The following is a 21,095-nucleotide window of genomic DNA, read 5'->3' as shown; positions in this document are numbered from 1 at the left end:
CCATATTCTTTCCGTACAAAGGAAGAAAGATAGACATAGTGCAAAATATGTAGCATTTTCTATTCCAGTGAAATTGAGCATAGTGCAGCGTTTGCTCTGCAAATTGCAACATCACGAACGTTTGCGAACGTAGCACAATACTGCGGTGCAGCCGTTTGATTGGAAAGAGGTCCAGAGAAAGTTTCGCTGTTGTTGCACTTTTCATTTTATACGAGTTTTCGTCCTCCGTTGATATACAAACACACTCAACGGCGGTCTACATATATATAGATATGTTTTAAAGGCAAAAAAATGTACTGAAACTTATAGGAAAGGGTTTTATTTTTCTTTCGCGTGGTTGTACTGGTTGTTCCTAACAGCCTGCATCATTAGTGAGTAACATGTAGCAATAGTTGTTATTACGATCAGCACTATTACTATTCGATTGACATTTTCAATATTTATATTTTGGTTTGTTATGCACACTTTCTTACAAAATAATGAGATTTTATGGTTTAATTTTTACAATCGCTAATACAGTTGAATTATGTCTTTTTTATATGAGATAAGCGTGGAGAATTGCAGGATCATTTATCGTATCTCGTTTGTTAATATGAATGATATACTCTAGCATTATTTCAATACCTTACTCTCGAGGGTTCCAATGGAATTAATGGAAATTGCTTTGAATGTATCTACTAAGTAAATATAAATATATTCGATAATTATCTCAATTACTGATTATACAAGTAGCAAAATTCGTAGCAGTTTATAGGAAGTAACTTTGTTACGTCATCATTTTTACAAACAATTTGTAGTCAATTAGCAAACTCTATGCACGGCTAATGCAAACACACCGGGCCGAAACGTTTCCTCAAGTCTAGCGTTGGCTAACGTCAGCAACAATAATCCCCACTACGACCAAAGTTATCCCAATAATTGCTAACGTTAGCCTAATTAAAATTTATAGAACCGTACCTACCATTTCCACCAGCTTACAGACGATTATGGGGAAGAAATGCCAACCGGCCAGCTGTGCTCCGTTGCTGAAATTATTCCAGAAATATACATAAAGTATGCGAAGAAACACAAAGCAAACATCGCTGCCCGAAGAAACTGGAAAGCCAAATTTTACAACATTCCAACAAAGCATGAACGCCCCTCAGTATTATAGTATTGGACATATTTGCAGAACACATAGACTTGGCGGTCCTTTTGTGTTGGTAACGGGGAAACGATTGGCACAACTCCCACAGCTAATTAATTTCTTTAAGTAATAAATACCAACACATGTAACTAATAAAGAGCGCACTTATCGTTCGTTTCACAATTTTTCACTATTGCATCACTATTGCGGTATCGCCATTATGAAAATCTTTGCCAAGGAATAGGACAGTTTTGGGACAAAAGTTTCATTTTGCATTGCATTTCTCTCTGTAAAGGGACCGTCAAATGCATCATCATTATAAATCATATAATATGTTCTACTTAAGAGAAATCTTATTTTTGTATTTGATGTTTCCAAGAGCCCTAATTAAAACCGACACAAAGTTAGGACTTTTCCAAACCTACAGCTTTACGAACTGTTGTATGAAACTAAACCATGTACTACCACCGTAGACAAAAAATGTGAGCACAACGGCACTCAGCGAAAGACAAAATGAAGAACCACCAACGAAGCAACGGGTAAAAAGCCCGAAAATGAATTCTGATCTAACTCCCAAGTCTACACGCATAAAAAAGCGCAAACTTTTACAGCAACATATAAGATGCTAATTAATGAATACAAAACATCCTCTACCTAATTACATATTCATTGGCCAGGATGCAATTAATGCTAATTACTTTTCTCTTTAATCATTATAAAATCGCGACGTTTTGACATCGGCATGCACTTGACGGGATTTTAATTAAATAATTTCATCCGAAACGGAATCAAATAAGGGAATCAACTGCATCTTACGCTTTGAAAACTAAGCTTAACCAGTAAGTGCTGTTGTGTTGCAGTAAAAGTTTTATTAAGCTTGTAGCATCCAATGGGAAACACGTAAACGATACAATACAGCATCTTGAATAATTTGGGACACAGTATAAAATTAGCCCATCGCACGGATAGCTCGTTAGAACAAACCTCTAAACAATCAATCGTTGGTAGTATATAGAAACGTAATAGTACAGTGGAGCGCCGATTATCCGGGTACCTTTTATCCGGCTGTCTCACTATCCGTGCACCTTCTGAAATGACAGTTTCATATCGAATCCAGCCATGTTTTTTTTAATGCATGAGATCTGAGGTGCGTTTATAATCGTTCGTACTTTCCAAGGAATAGGACGTACACACATGTGTACACTGTGTATAAGAGTAATAGATTTCTAGAAGAAAATGACTATTGTTGATACCATATCTTCATTGGCTCAGAATTGAGGGAAGGTTCCGGATGTAACTCTTCTTCGGTTTTGAAATTTCGGAAATTGAAGGATAGTATAAACTAAGGATTGGAAGGGTCTTCAAAAATAATCATGTTTGGAACATGTAGGCGAGGACAGCTTCTTAAACGTAGAAAAAATAAGAGCAAATATTAAAATGTATTATACAAACGCATATTTGTCAACTAAACCTTGTGAACATTTTATCCGTGTTGTTCGATTATCCGGCCACCATTAAGTCCCAACATGTCCGGATAATGAGCGCTCCACGGTATATAGGAACATATAATTTTAGTTTGTTTGTAAAAGGATAATGTACCCGTATGTGTATGGTAGTGTATCTCACTATTATAACGTACCACGAAGATCCCCAATAATCCGTGTATCCCGAATTCGATGTAATTTCGTTTCAAATTGACAGTTGCGCAATCATCTTCCTTTTTTGCTCGTAATGTATTCCTCTTTGTAAGTAATTTTTTTGGAAGGAAAACATTACCTGATGATTAAAAAACGCATTTGATTTAGTTAGAAGACATTATCAACGATTATCAACTTAATTGTTTAAACTTTGTGCTATAAAATCACTCAGCGGTCAAATTTAAAAATCTCTGTACAAATAGACGCTTTGATATACTATCATACCGCAGACCGCAGAGATTCTCAAAAAATCCCGCGCAGAGAATCCGAGTGTCTCTAATTTTCGCGCGTGTCTGTCCTGATGCAATTTCGTTTAAAATTGACAGTTATAGAATCAAATTTCTTCTCTGTCCGTTTTTGAAGGATAATATTAATATAAATTATCGAAAAAATTACAAGTATTCCAAAAAATAATATACGGTACCTCTTATACGCGGATTCGCATTTACACGGATTTTAAAATTTGACAGCTCAGTGACTTTATAGCACAAAGCTTAAGGAAATAAGATAATAAAATCAATTAAATCAAACAATTTTCGTTTAAATAATGTATTTCTTTTTTAATTTTTTATTTTCTTTAAATCATTCTCAGATAAGAGGTACCGTGTATCTTAGAACCACTTGTATTCTACTTCACTATCGAACGTACTATCTTCATAAATAACTCAAAAAATCGATACGAATCAGGCCAAAATTTGGCTTATTTTACGATTATGAGACTGAAAATTTCATCAACCTGCAATAACATGCTTCCGAAATATGAACCATGGCAATGAACCTAAAACATTCCTTCATATCTCACAAAACCACGCGTCAGAAAAGAAGTGGATAAAACGAGAAAATTGATAACACTTTTTAGTTCGTACCATTAATTTCATGCTTGCTGTGTTGTTATCTGCTGTTGATGAGTACAGTGGCCACTCACTAGTGGATCTACCTGTTACACAAGATATGAGAGGATTATCATTAATTGTTATTTATTTCATTTTATTCATCCACGAATGCGGCATCCCAAAATCAGATTTTTGTCAATTATTATATGCATTCCACATTCGTTGGCAAACAGACTACCTCCCACCGTAACTGTTTCGTTTTGTGATTTTATGGAATTCCAGCTCTCCAAATAAAATTGTCCAAATAAATCGTCCCAGACAAAATGTATGCGATAAAAACAGTTCTCGAAGCAATTGGTGTTTTACTTTGCACATGCATACTGTATACTGTTATAATTATTGCAAAAAATAAAATAGGAACAAATATTTTTGAATTCACTAAACTGCAAACAAACAAATAATTCCTCAAGTGCCTGTATATGTCATCTGAATGCGTGTATCATTGGTCCCTTCCTTTGATTCCAAAGTTCCTTGTGTTTTGCTCTTCTCTCCGCAATTTACAATCATCTCATCCTTAAACACACTCGGATCGGTATAAACAAGTAAAACGAAATAGATCCCTAGAACACATTGCAAAAGGAGACCAGAAAACGGATCAGGTCGTAATAAAAATTGCAATCATATTTCTGCTGATTGAAAAAGTTTATCTACATTTATGAATTTGTGCGCCGAGACGATTGGAAAGCACCAAAAAGGGAAAGGGTGCACACCGTGACCGAATCGAATTCAGGATGCTAGAAATTGATTTTCGGTCCGATACTGGCACAGGATGAACGGAAAAGGATGTCGCAATTGTACTGTGATGGTCGTCTCAAAGTGAAATTCTGATTGTATTTGCTAAACGGAGAAGGATGGAAGAGATAAAGATTGTGTGACACACGCACTTAACCTCCATATCCTGCAACAACAGCCGGAACCGGATACGTACGTAACGTCCAGAAGATTGGAAGCTTGCAATTATTCGCTTGTAAGCATTTTGCTTGACTGAGGATTTCAACTAGTTAAAGTAATGCATGTTTAAAACGAATACATATATAGTCCGTAGGACTTCCCTACGGGTACTGGTATATTTTAATTGTAGGGCCGAGTTTTTGGCAAAGAATGAATTACCGGAGTTGTTAACATATTATCGGTACTGCTATACCTAAAAATGGAAAGAACGAAAAAGGAAGAGAAATGTGTAAACATTAATTATACTTATATTTCGCTCTATGTGTTACCTGAATATATGTAATGATATGGTTATTTCACTTTGTATTAGTTTGAGAAAATTATCAATTCAATAATAGGAATAATGTTCAACTCTTACAGTGGAATCAATCAACGACCACACAATCAATGTACAACCGAATCGGACTCTTCATTCCGGCAGCGTGTCAGCAACAACCATGGGACACACGACAGTTACACCTACGACACCGGCTACTACGATCCAATCATCGGTCTCAGCCACTCCAAACCTGGTTGCTGCGACTGGTTTAGCCAAGGACTGTGCCGGATGCGGGAAGCGTATAACCGAGCGCTTTCTATTGAAAGCACTAGATATCTTCTGGCACGAAGATTGCCTGAAGTGTGGCTGCTGTGATTGCCGGCTGGGAGAGGTCGGCTCAACGTTGTATACTAAAGCGAATCTAATTCTATGTAAGCGAGACTATCTTAGACTATTCGGCACGACTGGATACTGTGCCGCTTGCAACAAGGTGATACCGGCCTTCGAGATGGTAATGCGCGCCAAAAACAATGTCTATCATCTGGAGTGCTTCGCATGCCAACAGTGCAATCATAGGTAAAGATGATACGAACCGTTGGCTATTATATCGTCAGGAGAATTGTATGACTGATTTATGGTCTGCTCAATTCTTTCTTTCCAGATTCTGTGTTGGCGATCGTTTCTATTTATGTGATAACAAAATCCTATGCGAATATGACTACGAAGAGCGGTTGGTGTTTGCCAGCATGGCCTGCAATCCTTCTAGCTTGGCGCATATTCGGAGGCAAGTTAGTAATTTACAGGTAAAATCAAATACCCCGTCAAATCAAATCCTTCCTTGTTTGAACACTTCTCATGGTTTATGACATTTTTTTCACATTTGATTTGTATAATTTGTGCTTTATGGTCACTATTTGAGTTTCTAACAAGAAAAACGAATGGGGCTCCCGATCAATACATGCGATCGATCAATAACGAAATTGGAAGGTAAAAAAAATAACTTAAGCTGTTAAGTTCACATAACTGACATGACCATATGCGTTGATAATATTAAGTTCGATGCTGTTATCGATGCTGATAATGTGAATTCTTTTGTCATTTATGATGTTTCTCGTCTCATCAGTTTTAGAACCGTTTTCAGTCCCTATTGATACGCGATAATTACTTGCACTTGTCTGAAAAAAAATCGTGAAAATATTGATGTCCTGGTAGGCAACACTCTCAGCAAAACCTTAAAAAAACATGATTGTTTAAAATTGTATCAAATGCTGCCACTTCGTTTAGGCGCCTATATGTATTATTGGAGTAGCTCATCAAAAAAAAAACATTTTCGTTAACCGTATTTTAGCAACCTTGAGAAGGATTGCGACCAAACGTTAAACAAGAACCAACACGTGTCTTCTTCTTCTTGCTCAATATAATTGACAAATTTACAAAACTATGTTCTTCATAACGGGTCTACAGAGAGACTTATAACCTTCGTGTATAACGCTGAAGTTACTCTACTCTTTGACACCTGTTTCAACAAACAAAATCTTTTAAGTTTAGAAACTTAAAAATAGCTAGATACGCAATATATAACGGATTGATTCTTGGATCAAGCCATAGATCAGCAAAAGTCGGAGAATTTAGATAAAAAAGATGGTGATGAAAAGAGGCATCCTAATCAACAAATGTAACATTTATTAAAATAAATCTAAACCAAATAATCCAACTGTTGATACTTGACCTCAAGTATTGTTAGGGCGACATCTCTAGCTTTCCTTGATGTTAATTACCCGTTCAGCGTCAGTCCTGCGTACGGAGGTTCGGTCAGGATGGGATTTAATAACAATTCCTGTCTTGTGACACCAGGTACCATTACTACATGTAACACCCGGCCGCTCTAAAGCACTAATTCTATCACTAAGAAAAGAACGTAAGAAAACCAATTTCAGAATCATTCTTTTACTTATCGAATGTACGCCGCTATAAATGATAATTTTGATACAAACAATCTATTTAGGTAATATAGTTTCAATAAACCAGCTTGGTTGAATTACGATCTTCTTCATTGATCTAAAGCGATTTATATGTTTGTCAAACGTTAGCTTGTTTATGACGCAGTGCGAATTGCCTTTCAGACAAAAGCAAACCGACAGCAAACTGCATAGGAGTAATGAGAATATTAAAGTTTCCCATCATAAGGATTGTTGTAAAAATACGATTATCCTGGGCTTGGAACCATTACTGTTCGTGCAATTCAATCGCTGGCACGAAGTACAATAATGACGAAGCAAAAGAATAGCAATGAATTGGAAAACAAGAAGAAATAATTTTGTATAGTGTTTGTGTAATGGATGGAAGTAATGTACGCACGACATCGGCAATGCACCGTAAAACTCGGTTACGAGTTTAATATCACGCCTGTGACAATAAATGGAGCATTACAAATAACCGAAGGTATTGTTGGTTGCTCGATTTTTGTGTCATCAAGAAAAATATAAGTGACATCTGGTAGTACGGTTATTGTGTCTGCTTCCAAAAGATTGTAGCAGCAAGCCAAAATGTCTATAAAACGCGATTGAACGTTACCCCGTTGATATTCCATCAACACGTGGTTCCAAAATAAACTGGATTCTTTACTGCCTACTGCAGTTGTATGTTGCAGTGTGCTATCGAGTATCAACTAGCCTACTTACTGCGCATAGCCGGAACGTAAATTTTGATTTGTATTTTTTTCCTTTATCATTTTTCCAGTCCGTGGGTTTGTTTTCGGTTGTTAACTGTGGCGCTCAAAAATATCGTTTTGATTACCATTGCTACACTCGTAATTTTTTACCAAGTAAACAGGTTTTGTAAACGTTTGTTGCTTTAAAAGTATTATCGATGAAGTTATATTGTTATTGTGATTGTATAATCGTAAATACATGTATGTATGTTTCGCATAAAGAAATACAGGTGCATGTATAATTGTGAAATCACATTTTACCAGTCATGATTACAATATAGAAATTGCTGTAATACAATAGTTAGAGCAGTTTCATGATTCTTAAGTAGTACCGGAATTGATTTCGAGAAAGAAATGTATTAATTTAAACTCTATTTTTAAGCCATCCTATTCGCGAATAATGTAATGTATATTTCTCATTTCATTGCTCGAGGAGAAGCTTCGTGTGCTACAAAATTGTCTAATTTATATTTTTGTGCCTTTTCATCAAACCTCAAATGGAACGTAGTTTGGATCGCTTCTTAGTGTGACGAATTGAGTTTCCATTTTTAGGTTAGTTATGTACACTACGTTTTCGTTAATTATTTCATGTTAAAATTTCAATGTTAAACAACCGTTTCGAAGAGTTATTATTCTCTCTCAGGTTCAAATTCTGTCAAATGTCGTAAATTTGTTGACGTTAATAAAAGAAATGAAATGAACTCTTTCTTAATCGAGAACAAAGTTACAAGGTTTCTTTTTAATCATCAGGAATGTAAACATAACGAAAAACATGCAAATTTGTAAAGTTTGGCTTCTTTAAATTTTTAGTTATTTTTTGTTATGTTATAGTTATGTTTCCTTATAAATATTCAAATATGTGTTTTGGATATGTTTTGGATAGTTTTGGATATGTGTTTTACAATTGTTATGTCGAATAAATGTACGAATGTATAAACTTCATATAAACCGAAAAAAAACTTCATACAACTTTTTACATCTTACAATAATAACAACAATTACAATTACAATTTGATCCTATAAATATGTATTAGTAAGTACTGTAGTGTTTTTGTTGTTTGAAATATAAACAAATCATATCTTGTACCAACAAATATAGTTAAAAATTTGAAGCTCAATCTTGTTTATGGGGTCAATACTACAACCAGAACAAGAACTAAACTAAAACAATGTGTTTAGAACTTAAACAAGAGGTTCTGAAGATACAATTTGATTAAAATTACAAATTCAATGCAATGTATCATATTGGTGCTGTTTCTGACGAACGATTGTTCAGGAACAATTGTTCGTTGTGTAAAATCGTTCATGAATGAACTGGTTACCCCTCGTTTCAATTCATTTTAATTCATTATAAGTTCATTTCAGCAGTCATTAGTTCATTTTAGTCATTCACAAAAGCCAACCCAAACCACCCACATTCATTTTTCCCGTGTTTCGTTTTCAGCAATGGTAGCCTGATGGTTTTCAAAATACAAACTGTTCTACTAGAACAAAAACGATGGCATTATTTAAAGTGTACTTTTCGATAGATTTCATTTACCGTGTAACATCTACAGTTACTCGTTGAGCAACTGCAACGAATCGAACGATCGTTCGTAGGTGTAGTTTTCTTTGTGGAAATGCGGTTCGTAGCTCGTGTTCCTTTAAAATTGAAACCTTTAAGTACCAGAATGTTATTCTATGGTTTTCATGTACATTTCTTTTTGTTTTTCAAATATCATTTTAAAATACAAGGTCCAAGGTCAGCAGGATTTTTTGCCCTTATGTGTGGAAGGTCAATGGAAAAGCTGCACAATGATGAGATCTATGAGCTGTACGATGAACTCACAGCGAATTAGACTGGGCAGGCTCCGATAGGCTGGTCATGCCATTCAAATATCACCGGACGGCCTGACCGAATAAAGTCCTTTTAGTTCGCCCCAGAGGAGCGTTGGTATGCCCCAACTGAGATGGAACTATGGCGTTGATGATGGCCACCTAAAAAGCGGTTTACATCCCAAATCTATCTGTTTTATCCCTCGGTTAATTATATTTGTACACGTTGTGGGGACTATATAAGGTTATTTTTCAGCATTATGGAAAAACTATGGAACCTACACGTGCTATTAAAAAAATATCAGAACCCAAGATTAGTAAGAATTTGTATCCAGCGAAAAACTATGATAGCGTAAGGTTAAAAATTTGAAAAAATCATTCAAAAATTATTTTTTTTATTCTCTCCAATTTTGTTGAACATCACTTTTATCTACCTCTTCAACTTTTTCGGCTACTCTCAAAAAACTAGGTGTTGCAGACTGTACGAATAACATAAACCGTCACATTGACGAAAATTTGAAAATGTGATATACATATCACAGTCGTCGATGATACGATGATAGATTCACTACAAACTATCGTTTCTGAACAATCGTTCGTCAGAAACAGCACCATTATCATCAAAGTGTCTAGCATCATGGTTTGTTATCTTATCCATGTTCGCGTAGATTCAATGCTTTCCATTCAAAATGTCATTACTAACATCGATCTCTAGTCCTACCCGAGCTTATGCTAAATTTAACACGCTTGCGTTTCGAAGCAACTTTTCAATGGGTGTAGTTTACACTTCAGCACATGTGTTTGGTGTCATATCGAAACTGATCATCCAAGGTGTTTTAATAATTTATCAAATATTGTATACTGATAGATGCTGAATGGAGTTATTGAAGTACATGTCCACACCACAATTGATAAGAATGCAATTCGGTAGTATTACAGTTAAAATGATTAAAAATCATCGACAATACTTTTATATTGTAACAAATCAAGAAACTTTGTATTCAACACACAACTTTTTTAAAATACTTGTATGAGTAGTTAGCTTGATGTTGGTACGAGTGTAGAATTGAAAAATTAGGAATATTCGGAAATATTTGGTTTTAAAAATACACAACTAGCTGTTATTTAATGGGTGTACATTAAGTTTAATTTTCATACCGTACGGTAGGCGAAACATGCACAGTACATAATTTTGATTAAACCACCGTATGGTTCATACACGGCTACGATGGAACGGCCAAAACCTCATCCAAACTATTGATGCCGACACGCGAAACGATCCGTGGCTTTCGCCTGAAGAATATCCTAAGCACCAAACAGAAGACATAGGGCAAAAAGAGCAGATGCTTCAAAGTATGAACTATTTTAAAATGTGTAACTGCATTGTTATCTATGATTGAGATCGTGTTATGGCTTTCAACACAAAGCGGTATCACAAACCACTGCAAAATATGACGCAGAACCTCACATGCCCTCAGGACTGTACTGTTTTTTTTGTTTACTGTTCTCCAACTCTTCGTAAATTCTCTGCTCAGTCTCAAGCCATTTGACCGGGGAGTAGTTTATGACTTGGTTTTTGGTCATGTAGCGGACCTTGCCATCATAAACAAGACATTCTCAGTATGATGAGGTCAAATCAAACATCATAGTAGTTGTACGCGTTTTAATTTTGTTTGAACAACTTATAAGCTTATAATTAAAAACAAACACCAGGACTTTTGCTTAATTGACCGGTAGCAAATGATGGCACGTGTGATGTGGAGGTGTCATGTGTAGCAAAGGTTCTTAGGAAAAAAAAAATATGTACTGACTAGCTATGCTTCGAAAGATGTAAACATGACGTTGTTTTCGTAACATGAAAGGTTTGTGAACCAATTAAGTACAGCAAATATTTGTCAGCACGCCTAAGCTTAAAACAATTTTATCACAATTAACGATATTCGTCAAATAAAAGAAACGTTTTTTTTATTAATTATTTACTTATTTATTTTACAATTATAATTTAAAGGCTCTTAAAATGGCCTAAGCAACATAGATCTATCCTAAACTGTACATAGTTTACTCCCAACCATTGACATCAAAACGGCTATATTAAACTAGTAGACTGATTCATAAAAGCGTAGATGAAGCCACAATTTGTATTTCCAGAAAGAAACTTTGAGCGATCTTTCAGCATGAAAAGTCTAATTCGTTGTACGATAGAGTGCTCATCTTACAACTAAGGGCCCCTCTATTGTCTTTCCACACATACAGGTCCAAAAACCTTTCTGAATATTTTCCCCTCTCACGCGGCTAAGAGGGTTTTGACAGTTTTGGACTAATTCCGCGGCACAGAAGCGTTTATGAGTACTATACAGGTATATAATCCCAGTTTATGGAGCGTCCCGATGGTGTATGCGATAAACGACTCCGGTCCACACGGCAGGAGCGGCGATCAAATCCCATCCGAAACGTCCCCCCGTACCAAGGACTGACTATCCGGCTACGTGATCAAATAAGTCTCGTAAGAAATGGTACGGAGATAGCCTGGTGGTGTATGTGATAAACGACGCCGGTTCCACACGACAGGACCGTGTAACAAATCCCATATGGTCCGTTCCCCCCATAGCTTCGCTTCTGACTATGATGGACGTTACTTGGTTTGAGTCGCTGAAATAGCGGAATTGCAACGTGCAAAGCCTAATACTCGCAGGTATAGTGTACGGCCTAGTCCGGGAGTTTGGGATGGAAAAGAGGGAAAGGAGTTGAGAGTGGTTGATGGGTACGCCAACAGACTAAACCTGACGAAAGAGGAAGGATACCAGCAGCGATTGATGGGCAGGACAACAAACCAAACCTGGTGGGAGAGCGAGGAAATATAAACCTACAGTCAGAACTGTGCAAGAGAGATTCGAAGGTGTATAAGAATGCTGTCAACTCAATTGCTTTGAAGTTTGAACTTGATTTCGGTACATTTTATGTCAGGTCCTGATTGACCCCAGACGTGATTCGTTTGCGATGTATAATGATGCGCACATTAAACTAGTTAGTTTTAGTCTTTTAAATCTAGGACAGCAACCCACTTTCTCCAGTTAATCATAGAGAGAGCTACTGACCCTTTTCTATCTGCTTTTGGTTGTCCTTGCCTTTGGTTGACTAGATGGCGTTAATTGGTCGCTAGTTTACGCGGGTTGCCTACCGTCGTATTTTCATTTCCAACATTATACCAGCTAAAAATTGGCAAATTTTAACAATTTTCCTCTGCCTTGGGTATAACGCATAACCTGCCTAGAGGCCGCACAATCTGCGTTTTAGCGCTGGTCTGTAGAGTAATAACCCTAGTTTTTCCATCTTTGCCCGAATGGACCTCAATCACCCGAACTAAGGTTGGTGGTACATGATCTTCCTTCACGGGATCGACGATGCCCAAACGATCATAAATTCGATGCACGACAAGACTTTACACTTGGTAATTTCCCCAACCACGGATGGGGAGTTGATTTTGAACTGCAAGATGTCGGATGAGGGATCCCAGATAAGTCCAAGGGTAGGGAGAACTCCCTCTGTTGAACTGGCAGCATAAGGGCTGGATGCTTCCTTCTCTTGGTCTATATGCTGCGGTATGGATGGTTCGCTAGAAGCCCAATTCCGTAGCTCGAACCCTGCTTTGCCATAACGTTGCTCGGTTTGAAACTGCAACGTCTGCACAGCTTCAGTGGATTGGCCGTCGGATACAAAATCATCAACGTAGAAGTCATAGGAACGTGTTACTGCTGCCGAAAACTCACTTCCATGGTCCTTTACTGTCTGTTGCAAACGATCGCACAGCCAAAAACAGAGTGCATGCAGTCCCATAGGTTACGGTGTTGAGCTCGTATTCTTCTTCTTCTTCTTGGCTTAACGACCTTACCGGTCACGCCGGCCATTTCTGGCTTACTAGACTTATTTTACCACGTAGCCGGATAGTCAGTCCTTGCTACGGGGGGACGGTCCGGATGGGATTTGAACCCGGTCCGGCCGTGTGGACTGGCGCCGTTTATCACATGCACCACCGGGCCGCCCCAACTCGCTCGTATTATAGGCTGAGCTCGTATTATAGGCCCTGAATAGGCCCGTTGGGTGATTTCCGCCAGAGAATGTGCTGCAACGATCGGTCCGCTGGATGAATCCAGACCTGTCGGTACATTTTGGTGACATCAGCGGTTGTTGCCACGGGCTGCATCCGGAACCGCATAAAGATGGAAGTGGCCTACTGTTGGATGGTCGGTTCGACCGTCAGTGTGTCGTTCAACGAGACACCCGTTGATGATTTGCTGGAGGCATCAAACACCACTCGGCACTTAGTGGTGGTGCTGTCCGCCTTAAAAACCGGGTGATGTGATAGATAAAACGATTCATCGTTTACAGAAGAATCTGCCACCTTGCTCATATGGCCTAAGCGAAGGTATTCATCCATGAAGTCGATGTATGATCGTTGGCTGTCGGTTTTGCGATGAAGTCGACGTTCTATTGCTAAGAACCGTCGTAGAACGCTGATCTTCGAGTCGCCAAGGTTGCCAATCATCTCTGGCTGTCGTGGAAGCTGAACCACGTACCTGGCGTCGCCGTCTCTTATAGTAGTGAAGTGATCTTCACAAGCTCGCTCTTCAATGCTTTAGTTGGGTGTATAGCTCAGATCCTCGATGGCGAAGGACTGTTTCATCAAGTTATCCAAATTTGGAAGAAATGTTTTGTTCCCAAAATGACATCAATAGTTCCTGGTCGATTGAAGGATGGATCGGTCAGGATGCAGGTTTCAGGAATCCTCCAGTGGCTGATGTTGATTTCATGCGTCGGCATGTACACATACAACTTCGGCAGCACAAGCAAATCTATCGATGAGGTGTAGCTCTTTGAACATTTGACCCTGTGCTACCACCGATGCCTGCCAATGGGAGATTGATTAGTTTCCGCAGTAAATCCAAGAATTGGGCCATCCTTTCTGTGATGAAGTTAGGCTGAGACCCGCTCTCCAAGAAAGGTCTTACCGAATAACTGATTCCTGCTCTGTCCGTTATGTTGAGCACTACGGTAGACAACAGTACGGTAGATGGTACTGCTGTTGTGAGAGATGTTGTAGAACCCTTACTAGATGGTGGCTGTTGGACATCAACTCCTGGAACAAAGGTTGATGCTGGCCGGAACTCCTCCTTTTGAAGTAGGGTGTGATGCCGTCGCTTGCAGACATGGTACGACCATTTCGATGGGCACTGTGCAACATTGTGTCCAGTGCCAAAACAGTTGAAGCATCGTTTCAACGATCTCACTTTTGTCACCTTGTCCGCTACCGACAACGCAAGAAAATCCGATCCGATCTCTGGAGTGGATGGTTGTCATTGCATACTGCACACGTAAAGGCCCATGTGGTAGAGATGGGGGCGTTGGTGCTCACTGTCTTGCGAGAGGGCACTTCGCACTGACGATGGATGATGACGTCGAGCGTTTTGTAGAGATCGGGAAACTTTCCGTGTTCCAGCGAGCTTTTGCATGTTTTCCTGGTTTCGACGCCTAAGCATGATGTGAGAAGGTGAGTGATGATCAGTTTGCTGGTGCTTTCGATGGATTGTTTCATAAAAACCAATCCGTTCACATGGCTCTTGCAGGTTTCCGCTAACGTCCGTAGCTCCATGTCAGATTGTTTGGGTACATGCTTGAGCTGCAGTAATCCTGCGACGTGCTTCTTGACGATTAGTCGAGAGTTTTCGAAACGCTTCACCAAAAAGGTCCCACGCGCTTTGGAAGTTGTTGCCGTTCAAGAATGAAGCGTTGAGGATACCAGCTGCCTTTCCTTGTAGAGCCTTGTTAAGATGGTGAAGTTTGACGGCATCAGACTCATTGGTTGGTCATTGATGGTCAGATGATGTTGCATGCCAACGGGTGGTGCTGCTTCTGGTGCGAGTTTCTTATCGATGACAGCAACCTTTGCCGCCTTTGCAGCATACAATGTCTGGAATGCTTCATCTTGATCGTAGTCCTCTTCCCCGTCGTCTGGCATTTGCTCCGTAATGAGGTTCATGAGATGGCTTTGGACCTCCTTCATTTCGAGCAACTGAACTCGATGCACTTGCGATAACTCAAAATTTTGCTGTTCGGTGCTCATATTCGCCACTTTGCGTTGCACTTGCTTGTGCTTGGTTCTCTGACTTAGCATGTACTTGTCTGGACCTGGCTGCGACTCCACAGGTATCGCGTGCTCCATTTCTCTTCCTTGACGCTCCTCGAAGATAAGAAACGCTTCTTCTTCTGGAGGCGGTGACCGTGTGACTGGCATCGGACTCGTTTCGTCGTCCCGTCTTGCTGATTATTTTGGTAATCGATTACCACGACGTGTCAGGTAGTCGGTTACCATAAAGAACCAACCCGTCCGGTTGTTCCAAGAGGATGGTCGCAGCTTGAGGGGATGCGGTGGAGCTGCCCTAGCTTACTGGGTACCGATGAGAAACCAACTGGCCCGGTTGTTCCGTGAGAATGACCGCAGGTGGAGGGCTGGCGTTGGAGCTTCCCTCGTTAACGGTACGGAACCAACCCGGTTGTTCCGAGAGGATGACCGCAGTTGTGGGCTGGCGTAAGAGTTTCCCTTGATCACTCTGGGTATCGATGAGGCACCCATCCGGTTGTTCCGTGGTTGCTAATCATTAATTGTAAATTCGTTTTATTAACAGTTAAATGTAAAAGTCAATGTAAACAAAAAGGAAAACGTTTCAATTGAGTCACATATGATCCGTCGAATGCACACAATAAATAACAAATTAATAAAAAAATATCTACTCCAATATCTGGTAAAGATCGCAGTTTCGGATTTCTTTCTGGGATAGTTTCCAACTATATCTTCTACGAATGGGACAAGTCGATCTTGTACTATTAGATAGAATATGTTGAAGGCAATATTTAACTTGTATGCAGGGGATATGATGCCAAGATTCCAATCTAGTGCTGCACCTCCTATGTTGATCAATTTAGCTACTACTTTTCGTCGATACCACCTGTCTAGTTATTATTAAGCCGATGGATAGCTTTTCGGGTGTCTCCAATATTAGTCGGCTGTAGCATGATACCATCTGATACTGGAGTCCCTAACTATTCGCCAAACTGCGAAACCCTTTGCGAGAGAACCTCGGGCTGGTAACTGACCAGATATCCATTCTTATTTGGACAGCGATCACCTTAGAGTTTAACCTTACGCTCGCAGTATTATATTCGTTCTCTGATAGTGGAACCGCACCTAAGGCGACTTGAAATGCCTACCAAACATGGCTCTCCTTAAGGTGAACTTAAGCTGGAAATTGAGGGCTAAGGGTATAAAAGGCATAGAAGTATATAAATGACATGTTAACACTCGACTGAAGTTGTCCCTTGAATTGCACTTGCCAAAACAAGAAGCAGAAGTGTAAGAACAATATTTTATCAAAAGCTTAAAAATGAAATAAATTTATAGTTTATGGTATACAAACCCTTTCGCAACAATACTTTAACAAATTAAATAAACAAACACGTCGATTTTGGTACGAAAAAAACACAAATAAACCATACCATAGAAAGAATGTACGGATAGATTCCCACTATTAAATCGGGAAACTCTGGTGGTAGTTTAAAAGCGTGTAAATTAAGGATGATGGGGCATGAGAAATGGGAAAATATTTTTAATGAATTTAATTAAAATTTTGTAATAGAGCGGGACCAGCAACTTTGCCGTACTCCTGCCGTGCTCCTTTGTCTCGCATTCCTATCCTCCTAAATAACGTTGCTTTTTTCATGAAATGAATTGGAAGCCATTGGCGGGATTGAACGAAAAAGTGGTTGTGTCTCATTTTTTTTTGTTTTGTTTTTGAAAAACCATTGACATCCCCGTTCACAAGAAAGATGGGGGAACGGTGTAGGTGTGTCTGTCGGCGCAGAACCGGTGTGTGTGTGTGAGCGCTTTTTTTTAAATAGCATTTTTATCATTAATTAAAGAGTATAAATCAGTGTTGTAGCAGTAGAAGTTCCACACTGAAACAAATTAGACGAATACCTGCATAACATCGAATGGTTCGTTTCGTTGCTATTTTATCTGTGCTTTTAATTGATTACCGTTGTTGGTTAATTTATTTATATACCTTAAAATCCAGAAAAGGTTTTAAACTAAAATCTATTGAACTTTTTATACTGTATAGCGGTATGTTTAGTACTACGTTGAAAACGTTGCCTACGTTTTTAAGTAAAACCATTAAATTAACATATTTTAACACGAATCCCACTCCCCATAATAAGACAGCGTATTAGCGATACACAAAAACAGAAACACTATTTGCAAATGAAGGAATACACTATGATATGCAAAACACTCAACCAAATTATAAACAGATAAACAAAATGACCGTGGTAAACACAAACCAGAAAAAAAGAAGCGTGTACATTAATTCAAAGCGCGAGCCAAAAAGCTGGACACGAAGCTAGTAGCTATATACAGCATACGGCCTTCGCTTTCAAAACCACAAAAGAAAATTAATTATAAAAAGGATAATAACTTTGCTTGTGCATCTTTAATCTTTTCCAGATAATTAAAAATTTATAATTAGAATACACAGAAAACAGATCTTAAGATAAAGGGGACACAATGGTATGCTACTAAGCTACCAAGGGGCCAACGGGTAGGGAGAGAAACTAAAAAATCTTCATAGTGTGTGTTGTACAATTGAAGAATGATGGAAGTTTTAATTTTCTCTAAATTATAATCGAAACATAAAAGAAGATTTCGTCAGTGTATAATTGTAGTATTATTGTACTTTTTTGGAAACTTCTTATCAAACAGAACAGTACCGAAATATTTTTTTCACGAACCCCTCCGTTGCGTTTTCCCCTCTCAAAATTTTGTGCCACATTTCTATGTTGTTATGTTTGAATTTATTTCTTTTTCTGTCTAAAATAATTCGATGCTTTTTTGTTATTCTTCCTCATTACGCGGTACAAACCATTCTCCAACACGGTTTGCGATCTTAATTAAAACGAGTGGTACAAACCTTTACTCCTTCACATTTTCCCATGTTTTTATTATTCACATCCTTTCTGTGCATAATCCTTTCCTGTTTCCCTGTTTGCACGGCAAGCACGCAGAATGTCTGTTTGTCACTGTTCACAAAAATCACACCAGTACGAAGTAGTTTAATAATGTTTCCCATAATTAAATATATACCATTTTGTTCTTTTCTCGCTTTTCCGGTTGTGGTTTGCCATAAATTACACAAATGTGGCAAAATCTGTAGCCCGCTGGAGAAAATCACCCCGCGAGTGCCGGACGTTTGCCACCAGCCAGTACTAATCGATCTCCATACGTAGCAGAAAAGGTTGGATTGTCCCAGCAGCAGCAGCAGCACCATAATCACCAGCAGCAGCAGCAGCAGCAGCAGCAGCAGCAAACCTCTGCACCGGTAGCGACGACATCAGCGGCCACGATAGCTTCGACATCGTGCGAAACACATCCATCATGTACGCCAGCTACATCGTCTCCTCAACAGCACCATCAGTCCGGAAGTAGCAATCTACACCTGCAGCATTCCGCTCCACAGCAACAACAGCAACATCATCATCCAAGCAACCCGGGTCCACATCGAGACGATGGTTCCAGCGGTTACGGCAGTCCCGATTCGGAAACCTTCGAAATGCCTAACAACCAATGACGTTTGATGTCGTGAATAACGAAAATGTGTTGATGAGCAGAATAACATCATTTGCGGAACGATTATGGCAAACGGTACGGTGGTTCTGGATGTTTTTGTTATGCATTCGATTGTTTTGCAAGGCATGCAAAATCTGTATGCTGTACCGACGATTCTCTAGTCAAATTAGACGCAGCCTGTATGAAGTGGAATTCAGTTCGTCACAAAACGAGCACATCAACAACTAAGAAACCGGACGAATTGATGTATTTGAAGTTCAAATTTATCCTACGGTTTTAATTCGGCAATTTTATGTTCATAATTTCCATTCCAGCTGAAAAAAAAACCTTCAAACCGATACAAATAAAACATGTAGAATAAAAAAAAATAGCTACCTGCCTTATCGCCAAAATCAAGATGCTAAATCAGAAAACAGTTTAAACGCGTTAGGGCAGATTATAGTAATCAAACGAAATGTATGATCATAAACAAAACTTTTACCATAGTTCACACATTTTCAAAGGCGTAAATGGGTAAAAGCGGTCTCCTCACCCGTATTAACCTCCCGATAAACATTAATCACGGTCTTCCATAGACTGTTTTGCATTTTTAAAACACGTGCGGCGTTCCTTTCTTTAACTTCTTCTTCTTCTTTAATACCGCGGAAGGAAAGATAGCTTACGGTGATAATCAAATAAAAAAAATAGTTATTGTAGAATCAGCAATTGTCTTTTTCTTATCAATCTTTCCAATCTTTCTTACCGTTACTGCTAATTTAATCATTTGCCATAATTGAATTATTATTATTGATTTATGTTTATATTTGAACCTTATTTTTTAGGACACTGTTAGAAGCGTCTAGCTACTACACGCATTAGATTAATTTCTGCTTTATTAACAACTATTTAAAGAAAAAGTATACAAACTACGGTGTTTACTTCTCTAATCACTGCATCACACCAAAGAAAAGGCTATACGGACCAACTAAAAGCACTTTACAGTGCATCTGTTGTTCGGTCACAATGTTACATTCTGAATTGTCCTTATAATTGTGCTCTTGTTTTAATGCACGTGAAACATATCTCAATTTCTACATTTATTTCGTGTATAAAAATGTAAAAAAAATGTTAAATTATTGCCTAGGTACGGCGGTGGTAGTTTCACGTAAGCGAGCTGTGCTACTAGTGGCAGCACAACGACAGTCAGGACTTGTTTCGGGCAAAAATTGCTTGCAGTTTGCCGCGGAAAAGCAAACGTTTAGTAAATGAAACGACCAGGCCACGTGTACAGTTTGTTCGCTTTAGACGTAACATACAGCAGAGCGGAAGGAAACTAAATTATGCTTAGCAGGTGGACAAGCAGTGCTTAGTAAATAAATCCAGTGAGACTAAAAGTGACACGAACTGTTCCGAACATACCATGCCAATATGCGTATGCAAGATGTATACCTTAACGATGGCTATTTCTGACCGTAGTCATTACTACACGATGCAACATGTACTTAAGGACGCTAAGCATTATAATAACGGAAAATTCCTGACATAGACAGCTGTAGAAGAGTATACATATGCTGATGGTGATGAAATCTAAATTTTTGAAAATAAATCGAAAAAAATGTACTACTTCTTAAGATATAGTGCTCGGATGTAAAGAAAATAAAAACACACACACACAATATACTTTGAACCTGAGACATTAACTTAACAATAATTCGCACACTTATAGCAAACGAAAACCAATGTAAATATATCGTTTCGATTTCACTGATACATACGAACTAAAAGTAACAATAAAATTGTCATCTATGAATGAAACTGTTGGCTTTGCGTGGGTATTGAAAATTCATAAGCAGCAGCACATACGTTTGTTTGCTCGTGAGAAATAATTTTATCATTTTATTACAAACTAAAGCAGCGCCCTCATGCTCTCGAGGAACTTTGAGAAAATTGAAAACAACCTCAATCGATGCATCAGCATAAATGTTAACAGAA

The 21,095-nt window shown here is 38.6% G+C and overlaps 1 protein-coding gene across 8 annotated transcripts in view; it reads left to right on the top strand.

Moving 5' to 3' along the window:
• The window catches only part of LOC125768301 (LIM/homeobox protein Lhx3-like), a 91,325-nt gene extending 70,489 nt beyond the window's left edge, over positions 1–20,836 (top strand). For 7 of the 8 annotated variants that reach the window (XM_049435745.1, XM_049435744.1, XM_049435743.1 and 4 more), the window contains exons 4-6: positions 5,028–5,502; positions 5,588–5,729; positions 18,712–20,836. In XM_049435745.1, coding sequence (XP_049291702.1) covers positions 5,028–5,502; positions 5,588–5,729; positions 18,712–19,125 — 1,031 coding nt within the window. In that variant the 3' untranslated portion in view covers positions 19,126–20,836. The remainder of the gene's footprint in view (positions 1–5,027; positions 5,503–5,587; positions 5,730–18,711) is intronic. The other variant, XM_049435746.1, reaches the window with a different exon arrangement.
• The last annotated feature ends 259 nt before the right edge of the window (positions 20,837–21,095 follow it).

The sequence above is a fragment of the Anopheles funestus genome, chromosome 3RL (assembly GCF_943734845.2).
Source record: "Anopheles funestus chromosome 3RL, idAnoFuneDA-416_04, whole genome shotgun sequence".
In the NCBI taxonomy this organism is placed as follows: domain Eukaryota; kingdom Metazoa; phylum Arthropoda; class Insecta; order Diptera; family Culicidae; genus Anopheles; species Anopheles funestus.
This window is presented reverse-complemented; position numbering and strand designations above follow the sequence as displayed.